This window comes from Liolophura sinensis, chromosome 9 (genome assembly GCF_032854445.1).
Source record: "Liolophura sinensis isolate JHLJ2023 chromosome 9, CUHK_Ljap_v2, whole genome shotgun sequence".
NCBI lineage: Eukaryota > Metazoa > Mollusca > Polyplacophora > Chitonida > Chitonidae > Liolophura > Liolophura sinensis.
This window is the reverse complement of record NC_088303.1, coordinates 15,968,847-15,991,046: the sequence shown is the minus strand read 5'-3', so window position 1 is coordinate 15,991,046 and position 22,200 is coordinate 15,968,847. Positions and strand designations below refer to the sequence as shown.

Sequence of the window (22,200 nt, the reverse complement as noted above, 5' to 3'; positions counted from 1 at the left end):
GAACCATTCGTATTTTGTTTTGACGGGTTTGAAAAAGACGAATTAGATAAATAAGTTCTGTGGTATACTTCAGCCTTAAAAGATTACATGTATGTGTATTTATTTGTTTGTTTATTTATTTATTTATTTATTTATGTGTATTTAATACTCAGGTTATGATCTTATATGTGACTGATATACCTTTGCCTTTCTTTTAATCCTGGTACATCTTATCATTTACTCTGAATTAGTTTGGCGTGCTAGTAAAATCTCACAAATTTCACTGGTTCTGTGCTGGTGAACATTTTAAGCCTGTGAGTGACTGGAGTGACATAGTGAATGTGTAAATCTTTAGCTCTCATTGCTTGTGGGTCATTTGCATCAAATAAGCTCAGGTCACAATCAGTAGAAGAGTTTCGATTTCGAATCATGTGACTTGTCAAATATTTTATTCAACATATGTTGATCAGTTATCAATTCACATATCAGTATCTCGTCATTTTCTGGATACACCACTGACACTGCTATTCTTCAGGAACATCATTAGTTCACAAAGTCTTACAGTTCCTCAATTCTTGCCATTATTACTTTATTCTAAATCACAATTTCGGAAACTCTTTTCAGGTTCCGATGTTATTGTAAATGTAATCAAAAATAGTTGTCTGACACTTTTCACAGGTCACATGATACAGTAGGATGTTTTTTACCTTTAACAGTAAAAAAGTACGACCTGAAAACCGCCTGATTTAGGACCAGCTGGCTACCATAAATATGTTGTGTAAATCTGTATGTGACATGTGGGAAAGTTTGTTAGTAACTCGGCAAAGTTCATTGGTTTAAGCCGTACACTCAAGTTTTTTCACCCGTAAAACTGACTGCCACCTTGTTCGGAATAAATTCCTGAGTATGGTCAACAATCAACGATCAAATAAATAAGTACTAATTAACTTTGTAATCATTAACCCTTTTAACAGAAATTCTTTTAATGCAAGATAAAGACATTGTATTTTTATGTTCAGTTTGTTGAGAAGTAGAACGTATTTGGTAATGATGGCACTCACTGGTTTAATTCTCTGGTTATGTATTAAGCAGATGAATGAGTATTTGTATAACAAAGCTAACTACAAAATCAAGCTGAGGCGAGTATACACAGGGGCCCATTTTATCATCCTTCACGGTCTTACATTTCTGATACACATGCCTAAATTCTAAAATCTGATGTGAACTCATGTATTTTAGCCCTGTCGGGCGCCTAAAATCTCTACGAATGAGGAGTTTTTTTGGTCGTCATGGTATTGATTTCTGTTTCAGTGCGGTATGTTTCTCCAATTTTATGAGTTTATGTGAGACAAATTGAGGTGAAAATATCACTATCAAGGGAGAATGTAAAGGTCATCTGGGTCGCACGCCAGAAGCACATTAGGCAGACGTGCAAGGTAACTGTGTGATTGAATTGTCAGACAGCCTCCAGTGCTGGCCATGAACAGGTTTCCTATCAAGCGATTGGATGAAATAACTGCTTCATTTCACCATCAATCTGAAAATGTCAGAGTTGACTAGAGACCAGTATATGGTTCGTTGGCACTTGTTTGGAAACGTTTCCTTGTTGTTGAGTGGTGTAAGTATAGTATGTGCCTGTGTGTTTAGTTATCTTTCTGTTCAACCAGACTGAATGACATATTGGTGTGCGCCATAGGCTTTTTGTAGTTATACAGGTCATAAATGTAATCTGATTTCTGTATATAAGGTTTTCTGGCCATGCATTTATTACTTTTGTCGTGCACAGTGAGCTGAATCTGAACAGTACAGGACTGGGGTTCACAACAATTCCTTATTAAAATCAAATTGTCATTATTTCCATAAATATTGTGACATATTTGTCCTAGTGAATTGATATTTTGTTTCTTTATCATGATGAATCACAGATGTCACATGGAATAATCACTTTTTTGTGAAATAAGAGCTGTTATCCCATGTGATTGTCATAAGCTTTCATCATGCAGAGCTAACATGATAAATAATTGTGGCCATGATGAGTAATGAGCAGGATGTGTGTTATGCACACATTACCAGTTTTTAAACTTACAAATGTCCTACATCTGCTGGGGCCAGAGGCAGTGTACAGCTGTGCAGCTTTTGGTTTCAAGTAGTTGACGTGGAAAAGATTGGCAATGTTTTGATTGAGGTAATTGTGTCAACCAAATGGTAACATGTGTTTGAATGTGTCCCAGACAATTTGCAAAAAGTTCACCGGGGATAAACATATTTTTGATGGATTTAAAAACCATATTGTATTATTGTCTTAACCAAATTAAGAACAGCTGTTTCAGTCCATTTTTGTGTGTTTGTCTCAGAACATTTTGCTAATTCAGATTCAAGGTGAATTCCCACTCTAAAACGTATTTTGTTTGTTATTGCATAGTTTATATGTGATGACGTATTATCTTAATGCAAAAATATAGATACTCCGAAGAAACTGAGAAGTTGCATATTTGAATTTTCAATATTTTGACAATATTTTATTTGTCATCTTCAGGATACATAAAAAGTCACAAGTAACTGGTATTTATACCCAGTTCAGTTGCACAAGCAAGCAAACAATAAAAGGTTCAGAAGATTTAGGTTGATGAATGATTTAGTGGATGTAGCCAATGAAAAGGATGATAGCGTGCTGTGGGGTTGGTGAAAGGTTTCAAAACTGAACGTTGCCTTCTAACTTGCCTCAAAGGGCATGCAGAAAGAAACCCATCCTCTCTTGCATTCTTGTGAATTATTCCAAGAGTATAAAGATCTTTTGGACCTCCTTGACAGACTGAATAGTAAGCCTGTGAGTCGTCTCTGTTCTCCTGAATGCCAGGATTATTGACACCGCTGAGAATTAGAACATACTCTTATTTAAGGAGGCACTAGCCAACCGACGAGAAACAATCCGCTTCTAAACAACAGTGTAAAAGCATCTGAAGAATTGCATCTGTTTAGATGAATATTATGGTTACATGTATGTACATACAACTGCAGTGTATATGTATACATATTTATCTTCTTCTTTCTCTTCCTTAATATTTAAGACATTCACTTGCTGACACTATACTTGCCATGCATTCTTGTATTTTTATTTTCTACTTATTGGACAGGCATTATTGTACTTATCTTCTGAATTGTGTGTTACCCTTTACTGTGTGTCACTGTTGTTTTTACAGTACATTTATATTTTACTGTCCTAATCCTCTAATCTCATTAGTACACCCTGCTGCCAGTTCTGTTGCCTCATTTCAATGAAAAACTGTTTATTCTAACAGGCATATAGATTGTCAGTGTACAGAATACCTGCCCCCCATCCCCCCCATCCCCCCCACCCCAACACGCACGCCTCTTAACCAACCCACAACATTCTGTTGTCCTTTTCATTGGCGACATCGACTAAATTGCTTATCAACCTAAATCTGCTGAACCTTCTATTGTTTGCTTGTGTAACTGAACTGTGTGTGTGTATGTGTGTGTATATGTATATATATATATATATAAACCAGCTGCTTGTGTGACTTCTTATGCATCCTGAAGATGATGAAAATTTTGTCGAAATATTGAAATGTCAAATATGTGACTTTTCAATTTTTTTCGGAGTATCTGTGCTTTTGCAGTGTACTAAGCTTATTGGTGGATCAATATGCTTTTAACATATTATCTTTGAAGTTGATTGTATCACATTTAATTTGCATAATAAAAGACAATCGGCTTACATGACTGCCAATGACTGGAAATAAAATCTTTGCTGATGGCATTACTGAGTAATAAAACAGTGGCACAAGTCTGGCACCATAAAAGAATCTGTTCCTCTACAAAAACTGATATAATTTTTTAGATCCCAGTACTTGGAGACAAGACATGTTTGGTCTTTATTTTTGGTCAAATTTGAATAAGAGCCCCAGGACATTTGAAAAATGACATTGAAACATGACTTGGCAAATGTGAAAGAATGCAGTCTACGGTTACAGTTGTGCAAATGACGAGGCGCAGTGTAAGTTTTGCGCACTCTTTGTTAAATTTTGAATACAACCAAGGGCTGTTGATTTTCAGTTTGCATGGATTGTTCAGAGATCAAAGCTTGAGTGTAAATTTCAGATGGCTTACATTTATATCTGGTTTAGGTTTGATATTAAGTTCTCCTTGAACGAAAAAAATTGGTTAACTTTTATCAATTTATAAATCAAAAATGGGTTTGTCGAATTGCATATTCATCTTTTTGGTTTTTGACTTGATATGCTAGATTGTTTATTTCAGAATTTCTCCTACATAAAATGAATACAAACTGCCATTAAACATTTTGTCCTTGGACTTACAGAAGTCGTTTTCATTATTACATTAGTGCTAAGACATTAATATATTAACAAAGAATTTCATGTTATTAAAGTTGTTGTGTATATTTATGTCCACCAGAGGGATTTAAAGATCATAAAATATTGCTTTTGTGCAAAAACTTTCAAACATCCGACTGTTCAGACAGATCCCAACGTGCCCATGTAAGATTAACATAGCTTTTAAGAATGGGGGAAAATGTGTAACTTTGTCTTGGACTAAATTTGAAATCAAGCACAGTTATGGTACAAGGATTGACATAGTTTAGTTTGCATGTGACATGTGCAGCTGTAAGCAGAACCAATAGCTATCACATCATCACTGCAACATTAAATGAGGGTCTTTTTCCCTCAGATTCCATCACACCTAACTTCATATTGCTATGTTGTTGAGATCAATTCAGAATATCAGTAAGTTTGCTGGTCGGAGAGTAACCTGATAACTGTGGGAACCAAGAGTTCTGTCCCTTGGCATTAGCTGTAACTGTGCTGACTGAGGAGTAGAATTCCTCACCTATGGTTCAGCATTATAAATCCCAACATACATGAAGTGCTTTCATGATTGTTTATCCCCAGATTTACACCTGTTCTGTGTTTTTACCATAAACATTCCCTGCAGTGTTTTTTGTTAAGATGTACACAAGTACATGCATCTTTTTGTCGTGCATATCAGCATGTGTTAGGTGATTCACATGTGTGTGCCTGCCTGAGCCGCACTGAGGCTAGAAACATGGACCACGAGCAGAAATCATACAGGATTAAGGGTTTAGTATAAGGTAAATGGCCTAAAATTTCACCCCAAAAAGTGCATTTTTAGAAACAATAAATATTGTAAAATATTCTCCTCAGTGCTGAAATGTATTTTTTTTTTCGTATTATCCTATCTTCTAATCAAATCTCAAAGCAACTTTCTGAGGTCAGTAGAACTCTCATTAGTGCAAAACGAGCCACTTAGATGTAGTCAGGGGTCATTTTAGGTCATTAGCAATGTGTACATGTATAAAATATTGATAGAAGAAGATTTGTTTGTGAACTTTATAAATATTTTTTATAAGTCTTATAAATAAGACTAGTTGCTCTACTTTATGTGATGTAAATTTAACTGGAGAAAATATTCAGGGCTAAATTTTGGCTCGGCCTAAAAGCCAGTCTGAGCTCACGTCTGTGATCTTGTCTAGGCATTGTGGCCAAACAGCAGTTAGTATCGGCTCAAAACTGACGTAGATCGAACGCTGTTGATTTTCTCTATTCAGTGAATTATAATGTGTCCAGATAGAAGCATAACAGTTAGAGACCTCCACTCGAATGTTGGCTTTCCCAAGATGGTGGATGATGGGTAATGTAAAAACTTGAAATAAAAACAAACAAACTATAGCATTGTTGTATGGCATACATAAAAAGCCTGGATCAACTACCTCATATAATACACGAATTTAAACATCTCCATGTTTTTCTCTTTTCAGCCCGACAGTAATCATATCAGTTCCACCTTATAACCGCATGCTTTTGCTGCATAAAAAAAAAAGATATTATTATACATATATAATGATATATATGTAATACATATATATTCATCTTGTTCACCCTAAAAATTTTTTAGATATAAAAATTGTATCACCAATAATATGATTTTTTTTTCTTTTCAGCTTTAAAATATATGATAATAATTTTTTTTTCAAATATGTGATTTACAATACACAAGTTAATATAACTAAATTAAGGACGTTGGAATATTTCTACATGTATGTATGTACGATGGTCCGATATAAAAAAGTTACTTTATAAACCAAATTTATCTTGAAACTCCTACTTGTCACTGCCAAAATAAATGTATTGTTACAATCATATGACAAATATATAAAATGTTGACTGAAGTTTGAAGTAAAATATCGCATACATACTGTCAACTGCTACTAGACATGAAGTGAGCAATGTTGTTTTACGACTCTGGCTTTGTGGTGTTACCGACACAGCAGGTATTGATCGTTCTGTCCTCAGGGGGGCTCCAGGCAGCTCACTCTAGTGACAACTACTCAACATGCCACTACAGTACAACAAAGTCATGTAAGCTCCCTTAGATAAGATAAGTTTATTTATTTATTTGGTATTTTACACTTTACTCAAGATTTTACTTTACTTAGCATTATGGTGGGAAACCGGGCAGAACCCAGGGAAACCTACAACCATCCTCAGGTTGCTGGTAGACCTTCCTACTTGCGCCCAGAGAGAAAGCCAACATCCTTAAATAAGAAGACTATAAAATTAAAACTAGGTAAACAACAAAAGGGTATAATATTTATTGAAAAGACAACATTGCGACAGACTTGAAACCAAAAGGTACAAGACAACAAGAAATTCAAACCCAAACAATTTTTAAATATATTTCTATACCGCAAAATAAATCAACACCAAACCCCAAAGTTTTAGTAGGAAGAAAGTAATGGAACAGTGACACATTGTCCTGCAGTTGAGAAACATTTACTATTTTAATATCAATATATAAAATACATTCGTACAGAGCAGCATGTTGTTAATAATAATTAGAAATACCAAACACCAAGTGAACATTTAAAAACCGCATAATAACCAGCGGATAACAGTCCCACCATGCATGACCAAGATAGAATGTGGAAAAATAAGGCAGAATGCTACCAAAATAATTAACTTATATTTCTGAATGATCATGGGTTTCACATAGCAAGTTACCTGTCGTTGAGATAATTTTACTTACACAAGACATGCTTCCATACATTGCATACTTACTTATCACTTTCACACCCAATCATATCCTCTATCAAATCTGGTTTTCTACATTCACACGTACACATCACTTTCACACCCAATCATATCTTCTATCAAATCTGGTTTTCTACATTCACACGTACACGTCACTTTCACACTCAATCAAATCTTCTATCAAATCTGGTTTTCTACATTCACACGCACACATCACTTTCACACCCAATCATATCCTCTATCAAATCTGGTTTTCTACATTCACACGTACACATCACTTTCACACCCAATCATATCTTCTATCAAATCTGGTTTTCCCCATCACATGCACACATCACTTTCACACCCAATCATATCTTCCATCAAATCTGGTTTTCCACATTCACATGCACACATCACTTTCACACTCAATCATATCTTCTATCAAATCTGGTTTTCTACATTCACATGCACACATCACTTTCACACTCAATCATATCTTCTATCAAATCTGGTTTTCTACATTCACACGCACACATCACTTTCACACCCAATCATATCTTCCATCAAATCTGGTTTTCCACATTCACATGCACACATCACTTTCACACTCAATCATATCTTCTATCAAATCTGGTTTTCTACATTCACACGCACACATCACTTTCACACCCAATCATATCTTCCATCAAATCTGGTTTTCCACATTCACATGCACACGTCACTTTCACACTCAATCAAATCTTCTATCAAATCTGGTTTTCTACATTCACATGCACACGTCACTTTCACACTCAATCAAATCTTCTATCAAATCTGGTTTTCTACATTCACACGCACACATCACTTTCACACTCAATCATATCTTCTATCAAATCTGGTTTTCCACATTCACATGCACACATCACTTTCACACCCAATCATATCTTCTATCAAATCTGGTTTTCTACATTCACACGCACACATCACTTTCACACCCAATCATATCTTCCATCAAATCTGGTTTTCCACATTCACATGCACACGTCACTTTCACACTCAATGAAATCTTCTATCAAATCTGGTTTTCTACATTCACACGCACACATCACTTTCACACTCAATCAAATCTTCTATCAAATTTGGTTTTCCACATTCACAGGCCCACATCACTTTCACACCCAATCATATCTTCTATCAAATCTGGTTTTCTACATTCACACGCACACATCACTTTCACACCCAATCATATCTTCCATCAAATCTGGTTTTCCACATTCACATGCACACATCACTTTCACACTCAATCAAATCTTCTATCAAATCTGGTTTTCTACATTCACACGCACACATCACTTTCACACCCAATCATATCTTCTATCAAATCTGGTTGTCCACATTCACATGCACACATCACTTTCACACCCAATCATATCTTCTATCAAATCTGGTTTTCTACATTCACACGCACACATCACTTTCACACTCAATCATATCTTCTATCAAATCTGGTTGTCCACATTCACACGCACACATCACTTTCACACCCAATCATATCTTCCATCAAATCTGGTTTTCCACATTCACATGCACACATCACTTTCACACTCAATCAAATCTTCTATCAAATTTGGTTTTCCCCATCACATGCGCACATCACTTTCACAGAATGCATTTTTGAAGAAAATCCAAAATCACATGACAGTTTTCTGAACAAAATATCAAAAGTTTTGTCATGACAGGAATTTCATAAGGGCATTTTTCTTTGCCTACATAACTGTTAAATCAAAATTTTACCATATTAGCTAACAGAAAACACACCACAATCCCGGCCATTTTCTTGCTGCTGTATTTCTGGAATTTGTTTTTTCAGCCTTTTTCGTCCTCTGTCTTTCTGTTTTTTTATTTTATTTTTTGTTTGCCAGACTAGTATGCCATTATAAGCTGGAACGGATATGATTACTGTCGGGCTGAAAAGACAAAAACATGGAGACGTTTAAAACCCTGTATTATATGTGGTAGTCAAGTAGATCCAGGCTTAATGTGTATACCATACAACAATGCTACAGTTCGTGTGCGGATTTTATGTAAATTTTTACATTGCCCGTTGTCCGCTATCTTGGAAAAGCCGGCAATCGAGCAGAGATCTCCGACGTGTGTCATGAAAATGTGATAACTCGGTAAACACTGCTTTAATCTTGACACATTATAAATAGCTGAATAGAGAAACACAATAGCACTGGATCTATATCGGTTTTGAGTCGATACTCAATACCGTTCAACCACAATGCCCAGGCAGATCTCAGACCAGCCAACCGGAGCTAAGAGCAGCTTTTAGATAGAGTCCTAAATTTTTAACTGGATAATCATGATCAAAATTTTGAAAAATTTCAGTCTCCTCTGGATTTGGGCCTTAGTCATGCATTCATTTTTATCGATGACACAGAGTGTCAAAACAAATTTTATCCACCTAAAATATATTGTTACTGTTATTGAATATTTTGGAAAACTAGCTGTTGATAAAAAAAATATCACTCTGATTTACATTCATTAAGTTAGAAATACTGCTAAATATCTGTTTATGCCTTTTTGGCATTTATAAGGAAGTAAGGGGCATTTAATACGTTTTGTTGTGATATAATAATGCTAGGTCATATTTATCATACTATAATTTGTACAGGCATGTCTTTATGATTCAGAGAATTATAACAAACTTTCTGATTTCTGAATTGCTTTGTTTTCTTGCAGGTGTGACAAACAGCTGACATTGCGAAGTTACAGGTAAGTTTTTTCACATATTAACCATAACTTATCTTTAATTATTCTTTCTGCATGCACGCAAAGAGCTCCAAGGATCTTAGAATTTTAAGGTTAATGGATAAGTAGTGAAATATTTTGGAAATGCATTTATACTTTTGCATGCATAATGATTAAAATTTTATTGTTTTTCTTTAGGGTTTTTTGGGTCCATATCTGAATGTCTTTTATACATGCCCTTCTACATTCATATGGTAATATGATATTCTTGGCCATTATTACAAGCTGACAGAATACAGGTGAAATTGATTGTCTGCTATGTGGTGACATCATTCACCAGGTGTTTACTATGTGTTTTACAAGTATTGGTGTTAAGCTGGCTTACACAGACTGTACTGAGCAAACCTATGCATCACCAGATTCATCCCTCCAATAGGGATTGTGTTTGTTTCTAGGTTATTCTCTCCTACCCAGCTTTATTGTCTCATCAGCTCTGTCAACACCAATTGTCTGGGTACACAAGTGAAACTGACTTTTCATTCTAGGTTTGTGTAATTTTCACTGAGGTTTAGGACGTTGGTGGTTTGGGGTTGAGGATTGGTAATACAACTAGAATGTGTAAGTCTCAGACAACGATGATAGTCTTACGTATATCACTGTCTATTTCACCAAACTGGTACGTGTTATAAAAGTGATAAAAACAAGTTTATATTTGATTTTATTTTTTTATTTATTTCATTGGTGTTTTAAGCTGTACTGAAGAATATTTCACTTCTACTGACGGCGGCCAGCATTATGGTAGGAGGAAACCGGGTGTAGCGCAGAGGAAACCTACGACCATGCTCAGGTTGCTGGAAGACCTTCCCACTTACGGCCAGAGAAGAAGCCAGCATGAGCTGGACTTAAACTCACAGCAACCGCATTGGTGAGAGGCTCCCGGGTCATTACTCTGCGCCACTGCGCTAACCAACTGAGCCATGGAGGCCCTAGTTTATATTTGAGTGCTCTGTCTTGCAAAAAACCTATCTGTTATCTGTGTACATGAAAAATTTAGCAGTTGAACTTAAAAGTTGTTTCATTGTTATAGAGAAAAAATGAGATTTTGAGAATTTCCTTTAGAGTTGATACGCGTATACTGTCACCAGGGAATAGCTGTCTGGGGGGGACATGGTGGAGTGTTTTAGTCTTCTGATTGGTTAAGAGCATTCTGTTGTAGGATAAACGTCTGCAGTGGTAAACTGGTGTCAGATGTAGGATTATTCTGAAGGAATAGTGGAATAGTTCAGGAAAGGGATGCTTTGGTCTGTGATCAAAAGTCACAGTTGCCTGTGGTTTTTCAAGGACTTAATCATTAGTGACAAAGTGCCTTTTGGGGTGAAGATTTTGAAGGATCGATGTGTTGGCTTTTACTCGAGTCATTCTATCCTTTTGCATTTAGAGAAAAGCAGTGGAATTGATAAGCTTCTTCATCTCGGTAAGCTTTACAGTAAAGAAGCAGAAGTGGCTTATTAAATATTAACACTGTCAATGGCATATTGCTTTAGCCCGCCATGTACGGTGTATCAGTGGTTAGATAGATATATGTTGTATACAAGCACTGCAAGAATTAACAAACTTGGCTTGCAAGAATTAACAAACTTGGCTTGCAAGAATTAACAAACTTGGTTTGCAAGAATTAACAATTGTTGTAAAGCTTCCAGAAATAATGTAATATATTTTTGGTGTAGTGGAGGGGATGGAGATGTTGGTCTGCGTCCAGAAATATTCTGATGAGAAGTTGAGATTAGTTATTTAGATTCAGAATACTGTTATGAAAAAAAGAAGAAAAAAAAGAAAATGGGAATATGGGTAATGTTTTTTAATTGGCATGTGATACCTGTGGGACTGAACCATTGTTATGAGTAATAAAACTGCAGTACTTCCTGAATAGTTTACTGGAATGTTATGGATGAAATTTTCATAAAGCTCCGCGCCTTCCGGGAGCTGGCTTAGTATAGTGTTGAATAATGCTGGCTGATTACATTTGATCGGATCATGCATCTCATTTAAAGGATAGTGCCAGGACTATATCCACAGGGATAGGTTTTCTGATCTCCTAGTTAGGGAGAGCTCCCCTGACTTATGATGGCTGATCTAGCTGTTTGTTTGGCATCTGCAAAGGGAATTCCAATATCTTTTTCTGATTTGCGGAGTGACACTGAAGCCAGTGTTGTCACAGCACAATTAAGGCTTTGGGCTCGGCAAGTGCTTACATTGGGATGGGAGTTATGAGCTCAGTCCACAACGAAAAGTCGTCTGTAAACACCAGGATTTCACAAGAAATTCTAGGCTGGCCCCCTTAAGACTCTGCTTGGCCTGCGTTGTTGTAATAATAGTGAGATGGCATATGATAAATCTTAGGAATTGCTATTGATTTTTTTTGTCCTTTTGCTCCCACGCTGATTTCGTGTCGATCGTGTCTGGTATTTGGCTGAAGGCGTCCATGGCAGTAGTGCCACAGTCAGTTCTTTGGACACCATCTTGGCATCAGTATATCATATAGGTCAGGATTCTTTAATTCTATCCCCCTTACTTCAGCTGTTGTAAAATTTTGACCAAAATGTAACATTTTAAAGACATGATGGTTGATTTTGATATACCTTATACGTCTGCCATTGGTATGCTTAAATAGCAGATGTTTCTTTATTTGGTCCATTTTCCACTTCTCCCTCTTTCCACCTCACACCCTTGAAATTCTTGTGGTCACCATTTGTTATATTGATCTGCCAGAAATCTTCAAGGCACGCATGTGCTGAAGATTAGTGGAAACCAATAAATCATTTAGCTTCGAGAAATGTGTCAGAACTTTTAGCTAGGTTAAAGAGGACTAGGCTTCTGAGTATGTGTCTCCCCCCCCCCCCCCCCAAAACAAGGGTGGATTAAGGTAATGGTGATTGTAGCAGCTATTCCATTGGTTTGAGGCAGCTTGTCACTGCTTATCTTGTACTCTTGGCTCTATGAAACATTTAGTTCTGTGGGGAAAAAATATACCATTTTTGCTACCTAAAAATGGCAAATTTGTGTGTGGTGGAAGTGACGGGGAATCATGGTTAGCTGTCAGTTGTGGGCAGCGTGAGAGTTGGCCGTTGAGACAGACAGGAAGGATGCTATTCAGACGTTTTCTCCAGAAGGAATTGTCTGCAAGGGAGAGTGGAATTTGCACATTGTTCTGACTAGTTGTTCTCCAGTTGCATGGTCCTCTAAGCTGTTTTCTCCATGGATTTTGAAAAACTCACTGGCCAGTACTCCAGAGAGACGGCATTTCGTAAGCTGGTGTAGGAAAATTCGGCTTCTGCTGGCGTGCCGCGAAAAGAAAAGCCGAGCATAGCGCATTGGAAGTCTGGACAGGGATTCCTTGGGACCATCAATCAGCTCTAACCAAATTGCACAGGGAGAGAGAATCGAGTGAAATAACGACACTTGTGCATATTGAATGGCTGGCTGGATTTTATCAGGAACAATAGTTGGGCTGTGCTGGGGTATGCAGCTTTCGGCAAGTGAAATGTCTGAATCACCGATGGTTATCAGTACCAAACAGTAGCTCTAGAGTCAAAAGACAGAAAGATTTCTAGTGCCGGTCAGATTTGAGGGTGTGGTATTTTACATGGTACCATGATAACATCAAAGAGCGAAAGAGATTTCCAGCAAAGCGTGGTAGGTGATGGAGTGCCGACCTCGCCGAGTTTGGGCAATCTTAGAATGCTTCACGCTGTTAACCTGAAAGTTACGTCACCCAATACTCTGCCCCTGTCTCCTGTCAAGCCTAAGCGCTGGAAATCCTGTGTCAGTTTCCACTCGTTAAGGAAGGGAAAGCCCAGGTAAGATGACCATCCATTATCCGTTAGCCGTTTCTGTTCAATTGCTGTTTTTCTAGTGCAGGAGTAAAACTTCATACACTGATGGTGAGTGACGGATAGATGAAAAGTTTTTGCGTCTGATCGTATCTTAATTTGCACCTTGTTTTGGTGACCTTTGATATGGACAAATCTACTATAATGAACAGATAAACAGTGTTTTAATGTGTTTGTTTATTATCATTTTTTCTTTGCACTGGTTTATGATATACTTAAGAACATTAAGGAGAATGTATTAAAATAGATCAGGCGTAAAAAAAAAAATAATAAATAAACATCTGAAATGCTATTCTTGCGGACAAATCTGCAGTGAAGTTGGTCAGGAGTGTATTGAATATTTTGTTGTTTGTTTTTTAATTAGCTTCATGAATTTATTCAAAAGCTGTAGTGGTACTGTAGTTTGACTGGGTGTGCTGAAGCATGGTTCATTGCTGATCAACACGATCGATTGATACAAACAATATCAATGAAAAAGAACTACATTGACTTATTAGTTACCTAACCAACCCTTGTCTTGTACATATAGTTTTGGTGTGCATGAGTTTCAGGTGGTTTCTGTGTAACCCAAGGACTTGGTATGTGTGAAATGGGTGGGTAGGCTTTTGGCTTTGTTGATTTGCTGATTTAAATTGCACATTATATTTTGAAGTCCAGGAAGAAGGCTGTTGCTACAGCAACTTCACTACAAAGTCTTCAGTTTAGCTTTACTACACTTCCTTTCAGTATGGAATGAAACAATGTAAAATTGTTCAGAATTCTTTACACTTAAAGTAATCAATGTATATAGCTCTTTTGAATATGGGTTTCCATACAGGGGTTGGTTCCATTTTGTGCAACTCAAATTTCTATGAACACTGGCAGGCAGTTAGACAGAAATGTGAAAAAGATTGTACAAATAAACCTTCCTGAGGCCATATTGTTGGGGCAGGCTGTCCAGATTTCATATTTTCCTGCCTCCCTGCAAGTTAAAAGTGCTGAAAACAGGGTGCCTAAATAGTAGTGGTTGGACTGGCGAATACTGGTTGATGTACTAATATCACTTTGTATGCTTGATAACCGTTTACAAATTCTTCTGTCCAATTTATAGAATTCACTGCACCTATGTTAGGTAAAGATGCGGGATTCTATAATTATCTATGTAACCCTCTTTGGGTATGGGTAATCTTCATGATTAGTGATCTTTAGTTGAATCCATACAAGATTCACATAGCAGAGATATTGGCAGAGAGTTTAATAAAGACCGCGGTTTTACATTGTCCTTGACAAACAGGGAATATGATGAAATGGTAGTCTGCAGTAGACCTGACACACAGTACTTCATGCCTTATTTAATATAAAGATTTCAGATAGAAAACCAACAGGTCTACTAGTTTTCAGTGTTATATGCTAATATTGTTTGCGTCGCCCAGTCACTGTGTTGTCTCATGATTTGCGCTTAATGGGAAATATTTGTACCAAGTGCCAATTTCATCAAGTTCTTCAAGATCTTGTGACAAGTGAAGGGCCAATAAGTAGGCAAGGTGTTATCTGTTTAAGTGAAAACATCAAGCTGTGTTGTACAGGCTGACCGTGAATGCCTTTAATTGAAGGAGGCTGTGTTTGAGGATTCTCTTGGCGGTGAGGCCCCTTATAACATTATTAAGTGCTGTAGATAACGGGAAGCCGTGACGATGCTTGCAGACATGTCTGATATCGTCAACAAGCCACCATGCTTATTAGTCTATAAAGAGTTAGAATATTGATTATGTTGTGCGTGAGTAGAAAGTCTTAAGATTCTCTTGGATCAGGCTATGAATATTCATGACTTGGAAGGATTTCTCTCAAACATGCTTCAAGTTGTCTGGTTCTCAATTATTAAAGTTTATCTCCCTCCTCTACCACTTGCGCACAGGCAAAACTTATTCTGTGTGGCAAGTGTGATTTTCTTCTTTTAAAGTTTGTGACAAGAATATGAAGATGTGATGGGGGGAAAAAAAGGCCACTTTCTCAGTTTGATTTCATGGGAGACATTGATATCCAGACTTTCACTGATCATGCTATTTTCTGTGAAAGCTTAAATCAAGATTGATCGACGTAAATCTAAGAAATGAATATTTCAACAGCTTTTTTGGCATTGTTCACTTCTTTACAATAACTGTCAAAGGATATGCCAAGATTTATTTTTAGAAAAGATGAATGTTGATTTAAGTTGGAAAAATTTAGCAGTTGTGAGGATTGACTGTCTTGGAGTTTTCAAAAGTTCTAATTGTGTCCTGCAGATATCTAAAACCCAAGGGTGGAGTATTGATCTGACTATGATTTGATCCTGTCATTTTCTCCGGATGCAACCATTCCCGAGGGTAAAATCTTCTTGGGGTTAAGTAAAGAAATTTGAATGGTTTTCTGCAAATAACCTTGACTGCAGATCATGTACTTCCTGTAAGAGTGTCAGGCAATCGTTTCACACACCTACAGGCTCCATTCCCCAGCAAAATGAATTATTGAAACAGGAAGATTTTCAGATTGATGTGGATTCATTGTAGCAGTGCAGATAATTAACCATTTTGGGGCAAGTTCAGGATTTTCATATTTAGGAATACTAAAATTTTGGAATGTCTTGCAGACATTTTGTTCATGGTTATATAGTTGGTGCAGGATGGCAGTTTCAACTAGGTCATAATTTGTCCTCAATTTTCCACAATATTGCATACTAGTGACAGGAAGTTTCACGAATTACAGTGTAGAACAGAAATTTGGAGGTGGAAAACAGGATAGAAAGCAATTTCATGTGATGTTGACTTAAATTTTCAGTTAGAATCAATTTCCAAATGGCAGATGATTTGTCGTACCTATTTCCTTACAATTATGTTCTTCCTGGATAGGGTTAAGCACTTTCATTTGATTTTTGCTTAGTTTCTTGTTAATAACTTCACTGATGGTATACACTCTGGAGTATACATGTAGTTGTTCCCAATTGTTTTCAGATATTTTAAGATAGCTAGGTTATCCATTTATCTGCAGTAGTTATCTGCTAGAAGTTCCAATCCAACTCTTTGTGAAGCTTTAATTGGCTTTTCTTGCAAGCCTCAAAACATGACCTTTATTGCCATTAGTGAGAATTGTTAACTGCAGTCTTGATTTGTCAATGGAATTGATTTTATTCACCATTTCCGAAACAGTAGAGGGAATAAAGTCACTAACGTCTGTTCTATCCCATTCATCAAAAATATAGGAAAGTCTTAAACTCCTAAGCAAATAGAAACACATGTTCTCAATACCACAAAATCAGTTTAACCTTCGGCCTCATCTTTAGATATGGAAGACAAATTAGTACTAGATAACTAGTAAATTGTATTGTGTTAAAACCATAGTATTTGAATCTTTTGTTCTGAGTTGTGATGAGTACACACTCCTATGTACATGTTAGTTTTCAATAAAGGTGATGCACGGATATTTATAGAGCAGATTGGCATAACATTACACTTTTTTCGGTATCCACATTAGATCAGATGAAAATCCCATAGCCCATGGACATTGATTATGTATTGAGCTCGGCTCTGCTTGCCTTCCTTACTACACGGCTTGGGTTTTTTGTTCACAAGGGTGACTTGTGGTGTTATGCGGGCAGTTCTTAATGACATAGGCATGGGATAACAAAGCTCATCTTCAGCAAGCACAAATGACTCATCTCTTCATAGACTCTTTCTAGGGAAATCTATGTCTAAGGCAATACTTCCTAAAGAGAAATGGAAAAAGTAATTTCCTTGATTAATGCCAGTATTGTGTTCGAAGACGGGCCAATACACTGAATTGATGGATGGTGAGCAACACAATAAACCTTGTCAAAATATTATCGGATATTTTCCAACATTTATCCTCTTGCTACAATAACAAAATTTGTGAGTTTGACAAATCTTGAACCAAGACTGATGGGTTTAGGCGAAATAACAAAATTGGTCTGTCCCAACAGATTGAATGATATGGTACTGCTGTACCACTGAGGTGGAACAGTACTAAGGATAACTGCAAACTGGTAAATTTTTTGATAAATGACGAAATCAAAGAAATGCTTTCTGCTCATACACATACGGATTTATATTCTGTACATGACGATGGGAAGAATTGAAGTTTCACTCCTGGTGTTATGCTACCGCTCAGAGTTAGAAAATTTATAAGCTTTCGCACAGAAAACGAATGTAATCACAAGTGTGACAGTTTGAGTGAAATGAACAGGTAAACCATAATTTAGTGTTCTATAATTGGTAGTTCTAATTTTAAGAGAAATGGCATGGGTAATAAATACATGCAGATGGATCCTCTGTCGAAATCATGTACAGGGTACACACATTTCATTGTCATGTATTCAAGACTAAATGTTGTTTTACCCAGTCAATTTCTGCAGGAGGGGAAAGGGCCTGAATAGAAACCAAACCATATTGAATATTTGAGGGTTTGCTAAAGATCTGTATGCAGTCGGTTGTGCAGGCTTGGTTTCACAATTCCTGAATTATTCCCCCCTGTCCCCGTTCTGTTTAGGTGCTCCACTTCATTCTCTGTAACTATGGCTGCAAAGCAAGAGGCTATTTAATGAAGCTTAATCACAAACAGTTAGAGCCAATTCGTTTGCAAGATATTGATTAGTTGCCATGTGGGGTGAATTAGCATGCGGAATGCAGGAATGTGGCAACAATGATGCACATTTCAGGGGTTGGCTTCTGCTGTCATTGTGTGAACTGTTGACAACCAGGATATGCGATGTGGAACAATGGTGCAGCCAATCGGCATGCGGAACAAAGAGGGAGAACAGAATTCCTCCGGAATTACCATAGATCAATGTGTCATCCTCACATCACTTGTAATTTGTCAAACTCTTTGTATTTAGTTACTCATTATGTCGGTTCAGCCCGTGCAATGGCACATTAGTTCTTGAAAGTCATGGTTTCTAGGAAATGATCACTTTGTGAACACAAACATTATGCGATTATCTGGAAATGTTTCTTTTTTGGAAGGATATATCTGGAAAAAAAAAAACCAAAACAATTGCCTACATCGAAGTGGGTAGGCTGTTATGCGGACACAGCCAATGACAGTTCAACACAGTTATCTTAAATAATTATCTCATTGTTAACAGAATTGTTGCCCTAATTTAGTCAGTAATTGTTGATGAAGCCAATGTATTCCAGGCCTTTGCCTTCCAGATAGCATGTCGTTGAGGGTTTTTTTTAGCTAACTCTTGTCTGTAAGCATACATCATGTATCACGTACTGGAATATAGCTAGGGTTTAGATATGCGTTATAGGTTAGGAAATATTTGATTTGATTTTGTTATTTGATTTGTGTTTTGTGCTGTACTCAAGAATATTTCATTTATACAACGGCAGGAAATGTTTGACATGTAACAGTTAATTTCCAGGGCCCATTTGTTCGAAAGTGTATTAGCTAATACTGGTATAAATCATGTTTTATATTTAAAATTTTAGGCAAACTCAGCAACCAATGCTGTCATCAAAAGTAAAAGTATAACAGCAGCAGATTAACTAAATATTTAATATACTGTTATGCAATTATTTTGGGGGCAGAGTGCAAAACCAAAGACTCAGCTCAAAGTTATATCTGGTATTAAGTCTAAAACCTTTTTCTACAGTGGGACCATGGGTTCAGCTGGTACAGCATGTTTCTGTACAACACACATGTGGTAAATCACAGAACTAAAACCCAATGGATTACATTGTGCCTATCAGTCAATATTTTGCCTGCATATGCATGCATACCTGAGTATAATATGTTTTGACTTTTCACAATGTTATATTACTGAAATGCTGATTATTTTTAAAATTTACTACGCAGTAAACTTCTATCATTCATGTTTGTTATTTTTAAAGAAACATCCAAAAGAGAGAGAATCAACTTTGATTGCCTGAACCCAAAACTGTGATATAACAAAAATATTAGAGGAAGTGAACATCACCAGATTCTTGTTTGATGTAATCAGACTGTTTTCTGCTTGTAAAGGTGCCCAGTTAGTTTCAGCTGATTAAGTCAGAAGTGACTAGCAGGTATGATTGTACGAGAGATGGTAACTAGCTCGCTAATTACTAGGCTAAACATCATGTATACTTGCTGTGCACATGCTAGGAATTCCACACCTCTCTAATGCTCTATGTGTGTGATGTAGTGAACGTGCTCAGAAGAAAAGTGTCTAATAATATTTTCATCATGCAACACTGATTTGTTTTCTTTTGTAGGTTTTTTGAGATGATTTCTTCTTGTATGATGTACTATGCATTTGTTTTAACAACAGAAAACAAAAAATAATGGTTAAAGAGAAATGGATCCACAAAATAACTTTGCCTCAGAACACCTTCAGTCAATTAATATTTAGGAAAAAGTTTGAATAGTTAATCCAATGTGTAGCTTATAAATGCACAAGAATTATGCCTTCTAAATGAAATGTTTTATGTGACAGGTCTTGTTGAAGTTAACAAACAATCTTCATGGAAGAAGCAAAGTATTAGTCCTTCATTTTAATGTGAATAAAGTGGCCACACTTTTGTTTCTGTTATATAGTGAAGCTATTACCAATTTAGATGAAATTACATTTTGCAGTTTGGGAACTGACAAAAGCTATAATGTCTGGTAAGCTGAGACTTTTTCGTTCTTTCACGTGGGTGACTTAATTTGCATAAAGCTCAGTGTTCATCTATAACTAAATAGTATTATAATATTTTCACGCTGTTCCCTGGATATTTCCTGTATCTGAAAATAATTCTGCTGCGATAACACTGCCAGGTGTCAAGTTATTCTCAGGTTATCTTGCGCAGGTCACATTTGACCTAGTTTCTCTTCCTGGACCTGATTTCTGTAATTTTTACATAAGCCTCTGTCATTTTACCAACTTCTCCTGGTGAGTTGATCACTCATGTAAATATCTCCTTTTTCATCCAGTTAAAAACGTCTAGAAGTGACTACAATTCTGTAGGTCTTAATTATGACTTTCTTTGTCTCTGTATTTTATTTCTCATTTGTATTTGCTCTTTTCTGATTGGTGATTTCTAATTATGCATAACTTTCAGCAAAAATGGCCTTTCAGCGTGTCACTGTTCAGTTTTATTGGTTACACTTGTAAATTGCCGGCTGATTGTCATTAAAATAGCATATATATACATGCATAAAAAGAAAGTTGATCACGCAGGCTTGCATAGCTTGAAGGCAAGTTTTCACTTAATTTTCTCTGTGTGATAGTCTCACATGTCTGTTCTGCGTCTAAGGACTGTCTACGTCATACTTGAATGAATGAGTGGTCAAACATAAAGGATGGTTTTTCTCCTTGACTGTCTACATTAACATTTATCCTAAACCCCCTTAATTAATGTAATGGCATGAACTGTTAAGTGGAATAGAATGACACAATTCTGTATATTGGGGAGAAGTGGGTTGGTAGACATAATTAGCATCCTACTCTAGCATAGATTACTTTTATCAACTGTAAGAAAGAGAGGAAGAGTTGGCGAGGATTTGTGCGCCTCTCTTTACCTGTGTGATCTTAAAGAGGCATCCTCAGGTGCACTGATGCGAACAGAACGGCAAGAGTGGATGTTACTGTGTGCTAGTTAACAGAGGAACAGAAGAAAAAGTTTGTTTTAGAGAGGCATGATGTGTTTGTCGCACATACCGTGCTTGGTAACTAAACTGACACTACAAAGGGGACAGGAGCAGGAGGTCATTAGCCCAGGTAAAACGGTAGCGTCAGTGTATCTGCTAGGCTGAGTTGTACTCCAGGTGTTATTTTTACCTGCTCGTGGCCCTATGTTTAGACACCTTGTTTTAAGAAGACTCTTTTAAGTGACATCTCATCTACCTCAGATATTGCAGGACCTCACGAGGAGGACGGTAACAGTTTGTTGTGAATTTGCTCATTGAAGAACAGGGCGGCTCTGCCTATCTTGTTAACGAAAATACCGGAAGAGAGGTTGGAGCCTGCATACTTGTATGCCTTGTCCACCACAAATAGTCACATGAATTCTCTCTTCCACATTGGAAATGCCGATGCCAGCAGATGAACTTTAATTTGAATGCGGCTTGGCAGGCAATTAAGAAGTGTTGAGATTTCCGATGTACCTTCTGTGATTGCCAGTGCTCAAATCTAATTTGGGATTGGAGTCGTGTCAGGGTTGATCAATATGCAGTGGGATTGAGAGCCGTTTTAGGGAGACAAATTCTGTGTCGAAATCTACTCCATTGTAATGCCCAGTTGTGCAGCCAATTTCTTGGATGACCTCCCTGATGTGTGGTGTCTCTGTCTTAAGGCCCTGGTGGCAAGCCTGCTGAATGACCTTGGCAAAGGTTACATTGAACACCCTTAAAGCCCCTGTGGGTTTATGATCCAGCTCCTGGATTAGTAATGGCTTTCATTTTTGTCAGATATGCAATTCTGCATATAATCTCCTGTGTGATTGGGGAAGCTCTGGAATGATTGTAAATTATGCCATTGCATGATGAGGAAATGTAGAGATTAAATTGAGATGTCGTTCATAATACAATAT

At 36.9% G+C, this 22,200-nt stretch overlaps 1 protein-coding gene across 6 annotated transcripts in view; it reads left to right on the top strand.

Moving 5' to 3' along the window:
* LOC135475487 (rap1 GTPase-activating protein 1-like) overlaps positions 1 to 22,200 on the top strand; it is a 193,720-nt gene that overhangs the window by 80,254 nt on the left and 91,266 nt on the right. For all 6 annotated transcript variants that reach the window (XM_064755407.1, XM_064755405.1, XM_064755403.1 and 3 more), the window contains one exon: positions 9,777 to 9,809. In XM_064755407.1, the coding sequence (XP_064611477.1) occupies positions 9,777 to 9,809 (33 nt within the window). The remainder of the gene's footprint in view (positions 1 to 9,776; positions 9,810 to 22,200) is intronic.